Source organism: Etheostoma spectabile, chromosome 8 (genome assembly GCF_008692095.1).
Source record: "Etheostoma spectabile isolate EspeVRDwgs_2016 chromosome 8, UIUC_Espe_1.0, whole genome shotgun sequence".
NCBI lineage: Eukaryota > Metazoa > Chordata > Actinopteri > Perciformes > Percidae > Etheostoma > Etheostoma spectabile.
In genome coordinates, this window is record NC_045740.1 from 10,168,593 (window position 1) to 10,187,857 (window position 19,265).

The window sequence follows — 19,265 nt, forward strand, 5'->3', positions numbered from 1 at the left end:
CTTACTACTTGGCTGTTGCAGTTTTTGAGTGAAATCAACATCTGCTTCGGACTAAATGAGATGATCTTATCACAGCAATAAAATCTGATTGATAGGCGCACTGCTTTGTGGTTATTTTACGTTCCGTTTAGAAAATGAATCCACAAATTCAGAGTCTAGCAGCACACAAAATGAAGAAAAATAAATGGAACAAGTTAACATTATGTTTATTTAAAAGAAGATTCTGGTGAAGAACACAGGGTTATGTTATAAATCGGATTCTTCCCTTTAGAATAATAGCTATCGTCTCTTGGAGACCCACACACCAGATTGTTAGACCCATAATACTATTGTGTGTGGTATTTAAATAAACACTGCATGTGCACATTAACATCCAAAGTTATCACAGTTTCTTACATTGTGTAACCATTTTGGAATGTGTGTATGGTAATGGCTACATAGTTCAATTTTTGTGCAGATAATGGCCACTTAATTTCAGATTAACTGATTAACGTTATCTGTCTGCACATTCATGGCTCCATTGTCAGTAAAGACAAAATACTGATGTGCTTAAGTTCCATAACACTTATCAGAGTTGTGTCAGGAGCCACACAAATATCTCAAGAACTACTAATCAATTATATATTTTGTTGACAGGTTGCCTACATGTGTAAGCTTTCTACCTGTAGCTGTAAGTCTTTTGTTCATAAAAGTACACAAAGTCTGATCAGACAGGGCTCAGGGCTTCTTATTGACCAACCTAACAAAAATTTAAATTAGTAGTAACACTTTTATTTATAAAAAACAACAATATATAGAGAAAAGGTCACTCTCATGCCTGGGAGTTCTACTATTGCTCCAAATTGCATTAGCTGAGGAAATGGCATGTTTAGAATTTAAAAAAAATTATAATAAAGCACACGTGAGTGTTTCATACAACCACACACTCCCTTTGTCCTGTTCTGGCTTCATAAACTATGCTGTAAAACAAACTAAAATACAGAACGACTAAAAAGTGTTTACCCTATACTTGGGCTAAAAGCTACAAACATAAATAACAAAAGCACGTTTGTTTGGCTTTTACATTACACAGCTTCAAGAGTCCAGTGTTCACTTTTCCTTATTTGATTCTGAAAATGAGAACAAAAAACAACAACAACGACAACATTGATAACAGTAAAGAGAAACGACAGCTTGCTGAGGAGAGAAGAGGGAAAATAAATGGGATGAAAACGTGTGTGTATGTGTGTGTGTGTGTGTGTGTGTGTGTGTGTGTGTGTGTGTGTGTTTGAGTGTTTCTTCATCAGAGCTCACTGGAAGCTTGCTTGCCCACATTCAAAGGCATTTAACATGTAACATGTCTGTGTTGGGTCCCTCCTGCAGGGGGTGCTGTGTGCTGCAGGATGGGTGTGGGTAGCAGAGGCGAGTGCTGGCAGTCCGTGGCAGGCACACAGAGGGGGGGTCTTTAGTCTGTAAAGTCTCTCTCCTCACTGCGGGATGGAACAGCTAGGTTGGGGAAGCCAGGAAGTTCATCTCGGACCACGGTCCGGTCAGCACTGTGCACCACAGACAACACACTCTCTCTTTTGTACACACTCCCGACGTCTCCGTTCCAACAAACACGCGCACAATCAGCCAGACCCAGACACCCCTGCTGGTTTTTAGGTGGTCCGTTCCTCCCCATCGCTCTCCTGCTTGGTCCTGCGCAGGTTGCTCTTCATTTTCACAAACTCAGGGGTGTTCTCTTGTTCCTCTTCATTTTTCTGTTGATCTAGCTCCAGCTGTAAGAACACAGACATTGGCAAATTGAAATTAAACAAAATATAGAAGTAATAATCTGTTGATAGCATCTATAAACCGCATCTTGTTGCAAATCTTAAGGTCCAAAACCAAGGTAAAATAACCTTTTTCCCCTCTTGTGATCAGATACAGTAACAATGTGCATCCATCGAATTGCTAAAATGACAGTTTCTACGTATGCTTTCAATCATTTACCTGCTCTAGTTTCTGTTGTCTTTTCATGAGCTCTATCTCTAGGTCGCTCCTCTTCTTGTGGGCCTCCTGCTCCTCCTTCTGAGCCTTGAGAATTTGCTCCCTCTTTCTCTTCTCCATAACCTTCTGGAGCTCAGGTTTGTTCTGAGGAGCCAGACCCCTGTGCAGAATCAGTGAGACAGCATGTTACTAAAATAAAGCTTCATAAACGACCTCTGATGACACTACGGGGCTTCAGTCAGAGGGAGATTTACATTCACATTCATGCATAACAGTAGACTGAGTTAACCCTGCAAGCTCTGCCTCTGATTTGATTTCGCCCTGCAGCTTGGTCTGTACGTTTAATTCTCCTATCAGTTTTCAATATTGCAAGAACCAATCACAAACTGGCTTATCTACTTGACGTGGTGTTTAACACAATGACGAGAGAGACGCAACCAAGCAGCTTCTTGTTTATATTCAACATAGCGGCCACCGAACGCCACCGAAGCACAGCAACCCGTTGATGCCGCTGTCGCTTCTACGTCACCTGGATTGTTGGTCTTATTGGTTGAAGGACTATCCAATTGCGTACAAAGTCTTCGAACTAGGCCCGTTGGTCACGCCTCTTGTGCAGAGAAAATACAGAGCAGACTCCCCAGACCAATGCGCTATCTCAAACCTATTGATCTTGGCTTTGTCTGGTGACAGCCAGACTAGCGTAACAGATGATGACCATGACCAACGTATATATCTGTAGTAGATGCTTAGATGTGTTGGCCGTATTTCAGGAAAGTTTTGATTTTTTCTCCATTTCTTTCCCTTCCTAAGTACCAAAACACTCCCAATACACTAACCCATAGAGATTGTTACACACTTGCCTGGGTTTGGGCAGCAGCATTCAAAAAGAGACAGTAAAGTGTGATCGTGTCTTGCAAAAAAGAGCGAAAAGACCTAATATTACGTAATGCTTCAACCTCCTCCAAATTATGAGAGAGAAGGGTGGGGGCTGAGGATGAGGTTTGGGAGAAGGGCTACTTATGACAAAAGGGAACAGAAAGGTTGAGTCAGCTAGAAAAGGCAGAAGAAGGCAGCTAGAAAAGGCAGAAGCCAATAAAGTGCCACACAAGAACAATAAATAATCAGGAGCAGTAAAAGGACAGAGGCTCTTTTGGTCAAATACATTCTCCTTGCCCTTTATTAATTCAATAAAAAAAAAAACACATTATCCAGATTACGCTCCTTGTGATTACTCATTTTCCTGTGCACAGGCTGCGTCTGTTCAAAGAAAACACAGCGTGCCTACCTGCCTGCAGTTCCGCAACAACGTCTTAATTAAATACATTATTAAATCCTGAAGATTGCATAACCAAGTTCATGGTGTTCCAAGATGGAGTGGGAGTTATTTCATAACAAGGCACTACTTTATTTCAAGTCACTGCTGTAATTAAATGCCCTGATTTTCTTGACAGTGCAGGTCTTATGACAGCACTTAATGTGCTGAAGCAGAGCAGAGGGTAACAGGCAGGACTGCGTCGGGCTGTTTTGCGAGCACCACCACGCGCAGAGGGAAGAGGGTCAAGGCCACTGAAAGCAATAAGACAGGCTATAAAGATGCTTCCTCCACTCTCCTTTCATTGTTGGCAACGTTTACATAAACACTGACCCCCCCCATCCATAACCCCCTCCCGTGTGCGTGTGTGTACCCTCCAGCAGACTAGGAAGAACGTGTGTTAAAAATCCCACACATCCATACCACCATCTGCTTAATTGCTTCACTAGTCTTGGCATCTGAAATACCTCTCTGTGTGTGTGTGTGTGTGTGTGTGTTGTGTGTGTGTGTATAGGACGGGTCACCACAGCTTAGTTAGGAAAGGCAGAGAAAGGCCCTCAGCTACAAACGGTTTTGTAATCTTGATTACATAACACATTTTTTTTTTCTCTTCATGCAGCCCATCCATCCATCCTCCCACCCACCTTCGTCGGGGTGACTAATCCACTATGCAGACAAGCTTTCTATACTTCAGTGCATGATAAAAAGCCCAATCATAACAAGTATACCCCCCCCACCCACCCTCACCCCCAAATTCCGACTAGATTTATCTCACATTATTCTGGGACATTTTCCGTCTAGACAACTAGAAACAATATTCTGCAGCATTTGGAATGGAATTTTTTTCTTATTTTTTTTTATTTATTACATTTTTTCTATGGCCTCCTTATCCTGCCCACGTTGTCCTCTCTCCCATCATTTATTAATGTACTGTCACCAACGCGACAAAACAACCTCACTCTTTGACCTGTTTAGGACAGAGCATCGCCGCTGTGATGTAACAGCTGTCAACAGCATGTGTGTTTACATAGCTATTTATAGCTCGGGCACAAAATTGCTGCCACCGTTTGATGAGAGAAAATACAAACATTTAATGTCAAAAGGGTGATCACAGGCCCCAGAATGCATGCACATTCACACTGATGCATGGATGCTCACACAGATCCAGAGTTCCGGTATCAGCAGCCAGACCAGGTTTATCCTGTACAGTATTTCTCTGTAACCTTTACATATTGTATAAAACCGCAGCACTCAGCGAAGTCGACTACAGTGACCCACTGGTTACTATCCGACCAATCACAACAAAGTAGCAGGGCTACTTTATTAAGTCATCCTGCCATTAGTAAACTACATTAGCCTGCATCTGTGTTGTTTTCCTCTGTCTAACTGTTTTGGATTGGGGCAAACTTCTCCACTCGTAGGCGGAAAATTGAACACCAATCTGATTTTCTTTATGTGCTCTAAACCATGATAAAACTTTTAGTTGCTAAATGTAAAATAAGAATCCCTCTCATAATAGTAACCTAGGAATTGTTTTTCCAGAAAATGGAAAGAAAAGAAAGAAGTAGAGGCAAAGGGAGAAAGGTAGTGAAGGTGTTATTGTCTGTCTCCTGACCTCTTCTGGTTCATGAGCAGCTCTCGGTGCAGGTCCTGGTGGTTACGGGAGCTCTTGACTGGGTTGCTTAACTTCTTGGGTTTGATGAGCTCATCACAGTCTCCCTCCAGGTACTCGGGCTCCGCCATGACACGCCTTCCCGGTGAGAGTGATAGACCAGGGTCACACGGATCTGAATCAACAGAAACACTTTCATTTAACTACTATGTCACTAAGATATACAAGAAATATTTAAATCTGTGTTGCAAAGAAAACATGTTCAGGGATCTTTTATTATTTCTCCTTTCCAATGGTGTAAATGTAACTAAGTACATTTACCTAAATACTGTACTTAAGTACAAATTGGAGGTACTTGTACTTTACTTGAGTCACTTCTTTTCATGCCACTTTCTACTTCTACTCAGAGAGAAATATTGTACTTTTTTCTCCACTGCATTCATCTGACAGCTTTAGTTACTTTACAAATTGTGATTTTTACACATAAAACACAGTTGATAAAATTAGGATATGCTATTATAAATTAAACTACCCAACACTTACTTAACTGACAGGACTGTTTTAATTGTTTCCAGTTTTGTTTTTGTTTTCTGCGTTGAGTACTACTTTTAATACTTTAAGTACATTTTCCTGATGATACATACTTTTACTTAAGTAACATTTTCAATCCATGACCTTTACTTGTAACAGAGTATTTTTTACAGTGTGGTTTTAGTATTTTTACTAAAGGAAAGGATATGAATACTTCTTTCACCGCTGCTCATTTCAAAAAGTCATATGAGCGTCTGCCTAATCCTCTATAGTGATAGAAGGACTCAGCGCTGGAATTACATAATTGTTCACACTGAGTAAAGAGGAACATTTCATTCCCCTTTCAGAAACCGTATGCAATATAATGAATAATTGAATCAGTACCGTCAATATCTTTCAGGCACATAGTTATGTAAATATTTTGCATGTTGCTAATACATAACCAAAAAGGTCCAATCCGTTGTTTTCCATGACCTCTGTCACAGCGACTCCTATCCATGACCCCCAAATGTAGGCACACTGCTTCAATATGAACTCATTGGATGTATTCTGTACTTTACAAGTATTTTACAGTATTTCTTCCATTTATAGAATACAAACCGGCTCGTGTGTGGAAATCTCCAGACCAAAGGGTCATTTCAAAGCGGAGAAATAACTGGGACACAGAAGTCTGACCAATGCCTCATGTTATCACAGGTTACATTCAATAACACCACAGTTAGTAACTTTGGCAGTTGAGCGCCACTGTGTCCCAGTCTGCTTTGCGCTATGAAAATTTTGCAACTTGCATCTGACTGACGGTTAATATGCTCCATTTAAATTATATTTATGAATAATTATGATGCTAATTATAATGAAATATCAGAAATCTTGAGATAAAAGTTTCTATCTAACCAACTGAATTGAGAACAGAATAATCTTTGATTAAAAAGATATTTTAACACATATTTGGTAAAGTCTAAAACAGCTGAGTAGCCTATTTTTTTTTATCTAGTCTACTCTTAAAACAAAAAAGGGACTACATTCAATCTCTGCTTAACTCACCCTGCAGATGAGGAAAGACGGGGCATCTGAACATTGTTGTCATCTCTGCTATTTTGATCCAGAATGTATTTTCCAGAAAAAACTATTAGAACTTGCTGTCCTGTTTATCAGTATGTTGCAAAGCCTTACACGGGAGAGGTTCTTTGTCCAGCACAACTGTCTGCGACTGAGCTGGTTGGAGTTCAATGTCTGTTTTATAGCTACGCTCACACTGTCTCGCTCCCTTCCTCCCTCTCTTTCTCTCTCTGCTCCCTCCCACTCCCCTTTGATGTACATCTCTAGGCGAAGAAGAGTTTATAACCAATATTTCCCTAAAGATTCTTCACTGATGAATGAATATTCTCACACGTCCCGGTATGGAGCTTAATGGCATTTTATCTTGTCAGTAAAATAGACCCACATAGAATTGGTGACAAGAGGTCTTTTTAAATAGCATTAAATTGGTATAATAGCACAATAACACATATTAGCTGACATCAGATAGCAAAGTCACATGCACTTCTTCTCCCACAGTCTGAGTAATACTCAGATTTATTAACAATCATGTTCTCAAGTGCGTGTGATCAAGTCTCTCCTGCCTGCAACTAAAAACATGGAGTGATGTTTTGGAACATCACTCCATGTTCATCAAGGGTACAAAAAAAAGCATTTTCCTGCACGTGCTAGACACAAAGGAGGGGTGGGAGTGTGTCCTCAGAATCAAAACATACACATGGAAGATTGCTGTAATGAGTTAAAGAGACCACTAGAGGTCCATATTCTTGCATTCCAAGAACAAAACCATGTCAGTTACATAACAAAGACGCCCAAGATAAACATGGTTTGTGGCTGCATACTGCAGAACAAAGAGGAAGAAATACCACATAATAAATACGCTTGATGGATATAGTGGAATATGTTGACAAATGAAGACACTGCTTTGGCTATGATCTACACTCACAGTGATATGTAATCACTTCTAATCTCAGATTAGTAACCTTTAAAACAATGCATTTATGGACTCACCCATGTGGCCAACACAAATCTTAACATGTATACAGTAAATTCATAAAATCATTATCTTAGATTTGAAAAGTTGAGGGTCACTTTGGAAAAGAAAATATTCATGAATCAGTTGCTAAAAATGAAGAGATTTTGCCAGTTTAGTTAACATTTTCATCTACATGCTACTACATCACTGGCTATAATGTTGTTCACAACATGCCAGACAGTGCATTTTGTGACACAGCCAGAACATGGTGACAGTGTTTGTGCATGCGAGGTGGCAGAGGTGGGCAGAACAGCGTCTGGCTGAAATCAGGGGCTGCGTGCGAGCACACACGTGCTTTGTGTACATCAAAGGGGTTTCTGTTAATGCCGGTAGCAGGGGGTAGAGGAATTTACAGACTGGCAGTGTTGTCAAAGTGTCCGTTAGCTTAACACATCTGCTCCTACTTCCTCTGTGCCCCGAGGGAGAGAGGAAGTGACATAGGGAGTTCAAAAGGAACCTGCAACCTCAAATTGAAGCCTTGGAGCCCCTTAAAGTCTGCTTTATCACTGGTATTTATGCATGTTTTAGCCAATGTCCCTTGGTGTCTTGGTTTTACTTGAAAGTCTATTTCAAGATAACATGTTTCACTATCAGTTAAAAGTCCTCTACCTAAAGAGGAAGTTAACATGTTCCAATCTTCAAGTTCCATGTTCCAGAGTTTGGGACACAACTATGCATTAAATGCATAGTTGTGTCCCAAAATCTGTCCTTCTACAGGTGTCTTGCCATATGTTGATTCAGAACGATAGAGTTGTGTAATGAACAGCCACTTCCAACACTTCCAATGGATGTGCATGTGTTGATATTTGCAACATTGTACAACAAAATGTGTACTATGGAAGCAACCCTCCAAGCGTGTCAGTGTTTTCGGTACAACAGCGCATGCTGTTCCAGGAATCCCATTAAAAACAGTTTGTTTATTGGTTTTGGAAACACACCGTTAGACCACAGACAACAGCCGACCACACGCGCACACATTAATGAGCCTCCAAAAGACCTGAATCTCCAAGATGTCCAAGAGAAAGGGTTCCGCATTTAGAGGATTCAAAATGCTCAAGCACTCAGGGATGAAATAAGACGAAGGTTGGTGGAACAATGTAAAAGAAAGGACAAAAACTGGGTCAGAGTTTAGTCTAGGAGAGAAGAGGGAGTTAAAGACCGCTGTCCTCTGTTCCCTTCACTCTCTCCCTGTCTTCCTCATGACCGTATGACTGTGATCTCATATACTGTAAAATGTCACATTTTTTAATCAGCCAGCTACAGGAAATATCTGATCAATCATCTATGAAAAATACAAAAAGAAAAGCTAAAAAAAAAAGTAGCACAGAAAGTTAAATCCACATAGAGTCTGAAACTACCCACAAACCTTTTCAATAATACAGCACTCATATATCATGCACACACACAGACTTTGCTTTTCACGAGAAGTGTGTTTAGGAAAGGGTTTTAAAAAAGGAAGTCATTGAATGAATGTGTCTGATAAGCATGTTTGCAGTGTGTGTGCTAAAGTTACCTCCACAGTGGCAGGTTGCAGTAGAGCTGATAGAATGATAAGAAGTATAAGGGTGCCAACTTATTGCATCACCGAAGCCAGCTCTGCTATATGAGCTTGGACAAAGACTTGCATTCATAATCTGACTCATTTCTCAATTTCCCCCTGAACTGTCATCTTCTCTAAGGTGCCATGGAGTCCTGCCATCAACCCCACTGCATTTAGTGACAAAGCATTCAGGAACAGGAAGGAGCTGCTAATACTAACATCTTAAGCCTTCCCATGGTCTTCACTGAAGAGACTTTCAACAACCGAAATACACTCCTTTTACACTCATTTTGGAGCAATGGATCAAATGACGGCTTGACAAAGCATTATAACTTCTTTCTGCTCAAGCTTTTTGTTTTTCTGCCCACAACTTTAATGTTTTAGTTCCCTCTCACAATGCTAATTGCTGTGTTTTCGCGGCAGGCAGCTATTTTCAGCAAAAAAGCTCAGATAAACCAACTATTTTCTACCTGCTCTGCAACAAACAACAGACAAGCTGCTAAACACAGTGGAGCATTTAGCAGCTAAAGAGCCGGATATCTATGCATGAAAAGCATTCTTCCTCCTCTAACCCAACAGTGAAGAGCACAGATGGGCAGAAAGGCTAATGATGGGGGACTGGGATGGATAACCTAAATTGGCCATTATCAGTGCTTCTCTTTTGTTTAACTGCTAGGAAGCAAATTGGCAATACTGGAAATACTACAGGAAAGACGAACAATTACAAAAACTGGATTGTTAATGACATGGAGGATGAGAACTTTGTGTTGGGATTAGTGCCAAGATGGTAATAAAAAAACACAATTGAGAAATGACATGGTTTAGCTCTCTTAAGTCAGCTGTGGCCTTCCTCCTGCTACAGCCTCGGATGACAGAGAAAATGAAGGCAAGGAGAGCAGCTGGTGGCCTGTTTCACCATCTGACCCCTCTGTCCTCCTCCAGGATGCAGGCACAAACCAGAGCTCTGCACAGAGTGGGGTTGGGCCGTTAACAGTCATTGGTTGTGTGAACACATGGCTGACCACACCCACTCCATCATGAGCGAGCCAGGATTTGTTTTCCACACTATATGGCACAAAGGTAAGCCGGGTTCAGGTTTTGCAAAAGGACTGATCAGCATTTTAGCATCCGGTTTGATGTATGCTGATCATGGACACTCACAAGATCAGCTGGCTTTGATTCCAACTCCACAGTATAGTTTCATGAAACACTTACGTAACATTTTTAGAAACTAAACTTACCATTCACTCTATTGTTCCTATCTCTCCCTCTTGTCCCATATAGTTCCTCTTGTTAACTCTCTATTTTTTTTGGGGGGGGGGCAGATCTTGTCCATTCCATTCACAGATGGGGGATCCACCCCTCAGGGGAAATTGCATCATTACCCCTAAAGCCACCTCCACACCCCGTTCTCACTCACTAAACACGCGCGCACGCACGCACGCACACTGTTACAAGCCAGACAGATTTGAATGTGCATCTCCTAGCCTTGGTTGTAATGAACTGGCCATTCAGCCATAAACAGGGGAGGCCCTAATTAAAACACCACAGCACAGATAGATGAGCTTTTAACTAACAGCTGTGGGGTGGGGGATAGGGGAGGGCAAGCGTGTGTGTGTGTGTGTGTGTGTGTAAGAGAAAGTGACAGATAAAGTGAAGAATAAGCAGTGTGTCAAGAGCCAGTAGTGACAATGAGCTCATTTCCTGGACATCCCCCGTGTACGTGGTCCTTTACACGCCTCCCCTGCGACGACACATAAATCACTGTGGGCAGCGCAGTGACGTACATGTGCACATTTTTCCAGAGCACAGATTCAAACAATACAAACAGACATTTTCCTGTCACTTGCAACTACAAAAGACATTCAAAGTAATTATCAACTCAAACAAAAAAGCCCACATACTCACAGCATTTGTTTTCAGTGCGCGTGTGTGTGTAAGCCAAATAATGTGTGAGTTCCACTAGGAAAAACTGACCTGCCAGTGCAAGCCAAAGAAAGAAAGAACACCATAAACCAGTCAGGGTCACACACATTTCTGTCTGTAAACAATGCTAGCAACAGTTTCAGTTTCAAATGAGGAAATAGCTCAAATGTATAGTTACAACCGGTCTACAGAAGATAGCGTGAGCAGCAAATGTAAATGTGCTCTTTAATGAAGTATATTTACAGAAGTACACAAATACAACATTGACAGCATTTGGAAAAAGAGGACTGAACTATGACAGGATCTGAGGGAGAAAAAGAGAGAGAGTAAGAGGGGGCAAATCGTTCCTCAAAAGTATGCCTGGGAATTTGGGGCTTGTGATCTGTTTTGTATTTCCTGCCTTGAAGTGGGGGTCTGGAGCAAAGGAGAAGAGGAGCTAGGGAATTCTGGGGCCTCATTGTGTACTGACCTCCAAAAGCACCCACCCCGCTCCCACAATATGATGATGTCACTAGGGAGACGCGGGGGTACGGGAATTTACAATCAGGGTTTTAGGGTTCCTAAAGCACAGATGCGCACCCATTCACGAACACCCACACAATGAAAGGATGATTTAACACAGTACATCATGTGAGAGAGGTTTTAGCTACGCTGTACTGTATGCCTGTGTGTCTGTTTAAAACCCTGATGTCATTTAGGGAGTACTAGGCGGCTCTAGAGTGTCAGGATTAAAAAAGTAAACACCCAAACTCATTAATACATCTGGCAGCCAGAAGTAATAGTCATACCCAAACATCTTTATCACTGCAACTCTCCTCTTTTTACTTAGTTCCCATCTCTCTGGCTCCTCAATGTTCACTGTAAAAAGTTTTCAATATCATAACTGGACTGATAAATCCTCCAAGCCGATATTAGATTATTGCAGATAAATCTGTGTTGGTGTATACACAGTAGAGCCCGACCGATAAATATTATCGGACAATATTAGGCATTATCCAAACTATCGGTATCGGCATTTATAATAGCCAATAAATTCATTTTATTATCATAATTCTTTATAATGACAAATTCTGCTAAATGAATATTTAAATAATACAATACAAACGGACAAAACACCCTTCAAACATATGAGAGTTGGCGTTGCATAGTTTGTCCACCAGAGGGTGCTCTACAATGTCCCTGTTGGCAACACAGATTTTTCTCTCTTCAAAATGACTTTAAATTTTATATCTTTAATTTGTATTTTTATAAATTATATTTCTCAAAACATTAATATATTTTGATGTTCCTCTGTTCTGTTGTGAAAATCGGCCTTAAAAAAAGAAATCTATAATGGTCGGTGTTGCAAATTCAGGGTTTTCTTTAAAAACAAATTTAAGCCATCCTTTTTTTTATTTTTTATTAGATAGGACAGCTTTAGACATGAAAGGGGAGAGAGAGGTGGAAGACATGCAGCAGACGGCAGCAGGTCAGAATTGAACACGGACTGCTGCATCAAGGACTAAGTCTCTGTATATGGGCGCACGCTCTACCAGGTTAACTACCCAGGCGCCCAAGTGATCATCAAAAAACGTTGACTGTTACTTGTTAATGTAAAAGAAATTGTTGTTATTGTATCACTCTGGCTATATTTTCGATCACAATCAGCTTGTTAAACTCATTTCCTCATGATCTTAAGGCCGTGAATTGGAAGTTTAAAGTGTGAACTACCCCATCACACAAAAGCCTTCTTTGTGCACCTAACATTGGAATTCTGGAGAACAGGCCAAAATAGAAGAACCTTTATAACTCTACTTCTCATGTCTATGTTCTGCACAAGCAAGTTCTTGTCATTTTCATTTCAAAAAAGTGAGAAGAAAAAAAAAGCACGTGTATCACTTTGGCAACGCTTATGTGTAAAATCTTATTGTGATCCTGGCATCTGATATGAATCATAGTGTTCTGATCTTGGCTTGAAAACATCTCTTATGGCTCAGATCTTTGTCTGTGTTGCTTTCCATCTCTCTTTGTGTCTTACACTTGTGGGATAACAACAGAGGCTGCATTTGGTCTTGTCTGATTGTAAAGACAGTTTGACTGCTTCTATATCTGGCTTTTAAGAGTTGATTGCAAAACAACTATCTAGATCTGTTAGTTTATTTGCCCTAATGTGTTTGGATGAAGGGTAAGTGACATCTTGTATTGTTAAAATGATGTTACTCAGACACAAATATCAATCTGGGATCTCCCCCTTTGAATTTTAACATGCCTGTGTTGACAGTTTGTGTTCAACAATGACTGTAGTTATGTCATGCGGTGGCTCATGCACGGTCCTGTTGCGAGCCCCGGGCCTGAGGCAGATTACAGAATGAATGGGGGGGGGGGGGGGGGGGGGGGGCACAGACACCACTTTTGAGTCATGCCGTGGGAATGTGATGAACATGCAAAGTGATTATTAGTTGGGGCACACAACAGCATATACATGTAGGGACACATAGCCAGAGAACTACTTTTGTACACTCAACATCTTCGAGTGACAGAAACATTTGGGTGCACGCTACGTGCACTTTTCTATAAAAAGGTTAAAATCAAAATGCTTACTCACACCAAATTCTGAACAGATGTCCTGAATAATTGGTGAGGGGGTACAGTTTGGGGTCACACCTGTCAGTCAAATACAAAAGGCTGGTCTATACTCTCTCACAGCTGACACTGACAAGTGGTCCTGTATGTATATGTATAGGCCTGATGAGAACAGGTGGACTGAGACATATGCACTGGGCACCAGAAGTGAAAGAAGTATTCAGTTCCTTTACTTAAGTAAAAGTACTACTACCACACTGTATAAAAATATCCTGTTAGTAAAGTAAATTAAAGTCCTGCATTGAAAATGTTACTTAAGTAAACGTATATAAGTATCATCAGAATTCTTTAAAGTATTAAGTATATCTTTTCCTCTGTCTTTTTAATGTGTATTTGTGTTATTCTGATGTGTGTGATTTCTTTTCTTTTAAGCTGCTGTTACAAAGGAATTTCCCCAGCGTGGGATTACTAAAGTATCTTATCTTTTCTTATTAAAACTAAAAGTCCTCGATGCTGAACAATCCTCACATTTTAGAAACTGCAAACAATCCAAACAGTTCTTTGTTTAATCGGCTAATCATTTCAGCTGGACTTGTAGGCCTATATTTTGTTGGGTAGTTTCATTTATACTAAAACATTGTATTTAATAAAACATGTGTTTCGTGTACACAAATATCAATTTGTAAAGAAACTAGTACATACCTCAAGCTCTCAGATTCATGTAGTAGAGTAAAAAGTACAATGTTTCGCTCTGAAATGTAGTGGAGTGGAAATAGAAAGGAGCATGAAAAGAAAAGACTCAAGAACAAGTTGGACTACCTTAAATTTTTAAAACTTGTACTGTAAGTACAGTACTTGAGTAAATGTACTTAGTAACTTATCCACCACAGATAGACACACCCTAAGAAGACAATTTATAGGCAGAGCACAAGCATGTTTCATGTGGCTCCCCCTTGCTAAGATGTAAACATGTGCTCATTTACTGCACACACATATCAGCCTTTTAAAGTTTCAGTCGGTCCCCTTAGTGCTGGAAGAGCCATATAGTTGAAAACCTACAGCGGTTTTGTCTGGCGCAGCAGTGTAAAGTGCTGTTCAGTCATAAAGGAGGAGTCTTTGTTATGGCTGCAGATTCAAAGCTTTGTGCTTTACTGCTGCTCTTTCCTTATGGAGTAGAGTCACGCCCCTCCTCAAAGTCTACTGGTTGAGCCCGGCTGGGAGCTCAATTCTCATTGGCCAGGGGAGGGGGGTTACACCCAGGGAGGATTTGAGAGGTTCTCCTTGGCTTTGTTTACATGCTAGTAGAGAAAACCCCAATAACAACTGTTACCTTGGGCAACCAGACAATCTACAGTTAGCCAGACAGACAGACACAGAGGTATGCACACGCACGCGCACACGCACACACACGGTAATCAGGTGTAGAGAAAATGAAAAGTCTTTGTTCCCTCTGATTCTTTACTTTATGCTCAACATGACTCAAAATACATGCATATTTTTAGTTGGGGTAGTAGGCAATCATGTGGTTTCGTTGTCTCGTGAAACTTTCCAAAGCCGGTATGGGTATACATTCAGAAAGTCCTGCCGGCTTCAGGCTGTAACAGAAAGAAGTGGCTCTGTTCTTCCGTGGGCGTGTGTTCCTGTTTGCGTTTGTAATAAGACAGGATCATATGTCTTGATACTGATTTACAAAGAGCTTAATCCAATTCATGCCGCTGAGACTCCAAATCTCTCTATACTTCAACCTAACAAGCTGCCAGGAGGAAGGCAGAGTATGAGTGTGTGCATTTGTGGGTATCATCCATTCTCCAAGACTACACAAAGTGGTCAGCCCAGTAATGGTGCTTTATTGTGATTGAAGCACCAGCATAACAGCAGGAAAATCAATGGGAGAAGCTGAGTCTCTGTAGGTGTGTATGCATGTCTCTGTTTTAGCCTTTGGAACACATAGCTTATCTTAAATCAACATCAAGCCCTCAGGCTGCTTAAATACAACCAAGCCTGTGCATGTCTGACTTTCATAACTAACACACAAACACACACACACACACACATACACATACACACACACCCCTCAAATCATGCTTGTCAGTAATCTGCTAGTGTTTGAGGCTCTGATAGTCCAAGGCTATTGATTTCACAGTGCAGCAGTACTCAGCGGTCATTTGCATTTATTAGGAGACTAAGCGGAGTGAACCAACTAGTGAGTCTATTAAAACTTAATCAACAGTTGGTGCAGGCTAATGGGGAGAACAACAGGCGAGTTTGTCTGGTCGCTGGAAGCTGTTACCAACAACTAGAAATCAACTCTCCAACTCTCTCTCTCTTTCTACCAGTATTAGTAGTTTTATGCATAGTTTCTTCTCACAACAGTTACTTAATACGAGCTGTACAACTCCACTTACACACACACTTTCTAGGAAAAATATAACATGGAAAGCTTGGCATGCTGGTTTATTATCTCTATATGATCCAAATTATACAAATGCACAGATTACATGAGTCACACAGCACACAGAGAGAAGACCATACATGAGGGACAGTAGAGCAGCACATTCACACTCAATCCTTTCAATAACTTCAGAGATGGTACTCTTCTATGTTGTTATAAAAAGGTTTCCTATACTGATGAAACCAAGAGCAGAGACACACAGTCCTCAGAAGAGTACATTTCACACACACACACACACACACACACACACACACACACACACACAACACACACACACAATCTCGTGAAACTCAACACCAGAATTGTGACATCATAATCTAAAACCATGGTAACAAAACCACAGCACAGTGTATGCAGATCCTTTGTCCTGTTGTAGGATGTTGTTGCATCACTTGTGTCTTAATAGCATCATAATATTTCATTCAGCCTGCATGAAGAGGGGTAGTAAAGCATCTAGTGCCTGTCAAAACACGTCCATGTTAGCAAGATTAATAAATGCCCACCAGTAATGCCCATGCTGACATACGGCATATACCAACTGAATATTAAAGTGTTTATGACTTCAGGGTCTCCTCTCAGGAAATGTTTAGACGATGTAACCACATGGTTCCTATTTTATTCATGATATTTTTTAACAAAAGCCACACTCAACTGTAGGACACTTGCTGTGTAAAATAAAATGTTCTGAAAGTTAATATTTCATTTAAAAAAAAGGAAATTAATTATCATGTTAGCAATTATGATGTTAGCAATGGTTCCAACTGTACACTGTTTAATTTGGCAATGGACTGGCTTGCTTTGTATGGCAGTTTGTGTAAAAAAACAAACATGGAATACTTCTTCTGTTTTGGCATCAGTGTCAAAACACAACCATAGCATTGACTTTTTTTATTTTATTTATTTTTTTAATCAAAACAATACCTAACCTTATAGGTTCACAATTTTAAGCTCATGTATCCCTGCAGGCTAGAACTGAACAGAAAGGGGATGTGTTTGCTAAAACCATGAGGACTCCACTCTCAGTACAGAGACCCTCTGAAACCTTCAATGTTTACATGGCTCATTACAGGGGAAAAGACTTAAAAACATTCGCTACAACTACAAGGTAGTCTTTCACCTCTCTTGAACTAAATGTCTAGCATCAGAGCCTGATCATGAAACACACAAGCGTGCGCACACACACAGCAACACTGTGTCTTGTGCAGTGTGGATCTAAAGGATCAGTACGTTCTGCTGAGTAGTGAAGTTTTGTGCCCACAGACAGACCAGCGGGTCTGTGGGAGATAATACTGTCAACACACATGTGGTTGGTTACTCCTCCTGGACACACACCCATTCATGACCCAAATACCTTGCTTTTCTTGAGGTCAGCTCGAGTCCTTGACATGGACACAGACGCTATAATGACACATCTGAGAAACACACCAGAACCACTAATGGACACGTGCTATTATAGAATGGAAACTCAGACATTTCATTCACATATTTAAATTCCTGTGAGTGCAATAATAATGGAGCAGAGAGCCTTCCAGTTGTAACACACACACACTCACACTCACACTCAGCCTTTACGGGAAACGAAGACAGCAAGAGCCACAGCGTAAGAGAAACAGGAGAGAGAGGAGAGAAGGAGGGGGTTCAAAGATCAGAAGACAGATGTAAGCAAACTCCCCTCTAAATGACTAACACATGTGCACGAAACTTTCCCCTCCCTGCATACACTCACACACACTCTTGAAAACTCTGCACCTAGACAGTATAACATACTCATTCATACCACCTGCCTTTGCCACTTCTCCTATCACTAGAACCCATCTGATAAACCAGAGTTAAACTACTACTATGTTGAAGCTGCTCAGTCGTGTTTGCCAGGCTGCTTCTCCGCCTCCACCCAGCAAACATCCCCAAGGGCTAAAGTTGAGCCCTGTTTGTTTAATGTCTTGTTAAAGTTTGACAGTGACTCTGAGGCTTTTGCACAGGGCTCTGTTAAAAAAAAGAAATACCATGAGTTTAAGACTTATTGCCACGTCAAAATAAATAATAAGACATGCAAACGCACTCACACCTCTTCACATGACAGTTGGCCTGTGCGCCTCATGACAACACAGGCCAGTGTGTCAGCTCTGACTGAAAGCCATGTGCTTTTGACACAGAAGGCAGCAGTTATTGCTGGGCTATTATACACAAAGTATTACTCAGATACAGGTCATCCATTCAATATGGTCTCTTCTGATGTTGTTTTTCTCACAAATGGCCCTCATTTCAAGAGTTAAGATTACATTAGATGGATTAGGAACGATGGGGACAAATGAGAGCATAGAAAGCCTTATGTTGTACAGATTGTAAGCCCTCTGAGGCAAACATGGGATTTTGGGATACGTTAATTACCTTGACTTGGTTAAAAACAAGAGTGGCTCTATATTTTAGAAAATTTTTGTCCAGACATTGCCAACTGTAATCTCACATATGTCATAAGCACCCATACCATGTTCTCTGTACACCTCAGACACACTAGGAATAACATTTTTTTTTTTTTAATTTTCTTCTACTATCTTTCTACCAGAGTACCAACTGCCAATAATAGTATCTGCTCCAAAGAAAACGTAACTGAGGTCTGTACGTGCTGTACACCAAGCTCAACGTGTTTGTTCTCCACTGTCCCGTCGGCTGAAGTCACGCGCCGCAACAAAAGGAGACAATGAAACAAGAGTTTGTATTTTAGCAATCTCATTCTCTCTTTCCTCGGGTCTTTTCTTTTCCTCGTTACTTTCCAGGTTTTAATTTTTTTTTTTTTTAATTTTTAAACCAAACCTGCTGCTTCTGCCGACGGAAGCAGACAGCCCAGTTAGGAGGTGCTGCTTTTGTTAGTGCGCTCGTGAAACAACCTCACGAAAAGAAAAAAGAAAAAAAACGAGCTCCAGACACACACATACACACACCTACCTCAAAGTCGACCCCGACGCGACTTCTCCAACTCGAACGGTTTAATGTTTAAAATGACAAAGTGGTTCAGGCCGCATCAGTGCGTGTCCGGAACACTTCTTGATGCTTGAGGTGTGTCTGCGAGACTCTGATTTTGAAAACTGCTCAATAGCTGTGCCTAGCACACACGCACGTTCACTCAGCCAGGACCCATTGAAAATGTAAATTGAAGCTGGGTGGGAGGGGTGGTGTGACGTCACGCAAATGCTCCTCCTCCTCTGTCTTCATCTGATCACTGAAGTAGATGAGTGGGGACTCCTCGAGCGCTGGGCGGGGTGTGGATGGAAGGGCTCGCGCGCCCAC

General features: G+C 41.0%; 1 protein-coding gene across 3 annotated transcripts; it reads right to left on the reverse strand.

Annotated features, from left to right (window-relative positions):
• Nucleotides 1-188: 188 nt before the first annotated feature.
• Nucleotides 189-19,133, reverse strand: fam107b (family with sequence similarity 107 member B). 3 transcript variants are annotated; one of them, XM_032523832.1, is made up of 5 exons: nt 6,471-6,737; nt 4,899-5,070; nt 1,975-2,131; nt 1,595-1,760; nt 189-1,561 (listed from the first exon to the last, which is right to left on the reverse strand). In XM_032523832.1, the coding sequence occupies exons 1-4, from the start codon at nt 6,511-6,513 to the stop codon at nt 1,641-1,643; spliced, it is 492 nt and encodes a 163-aa protein (XP_032379723.1). In that variant the 5' UTR covers nt 6,514-6,737; the 3' UTR covers nt 189-1,561; nt 1,595-1,640. The 3 variants fall into 3 exon arrangements, with proteins under 3 accessions (XP_032379723.1, XP_032379724.1, XP_032379722.1); XM_032523833.1 differs by lacking the exon at nt 6,471-6,737 and adding an exon at nt 18,924-19,133 and having other exon boundaries at nt 189-1,760; XM_032523831.1 differs by having other exon boundaries at nt 189-1,760.
• Between the last annotated feature and the right edge of the window lie 132 nt (nt 19,134-19,265).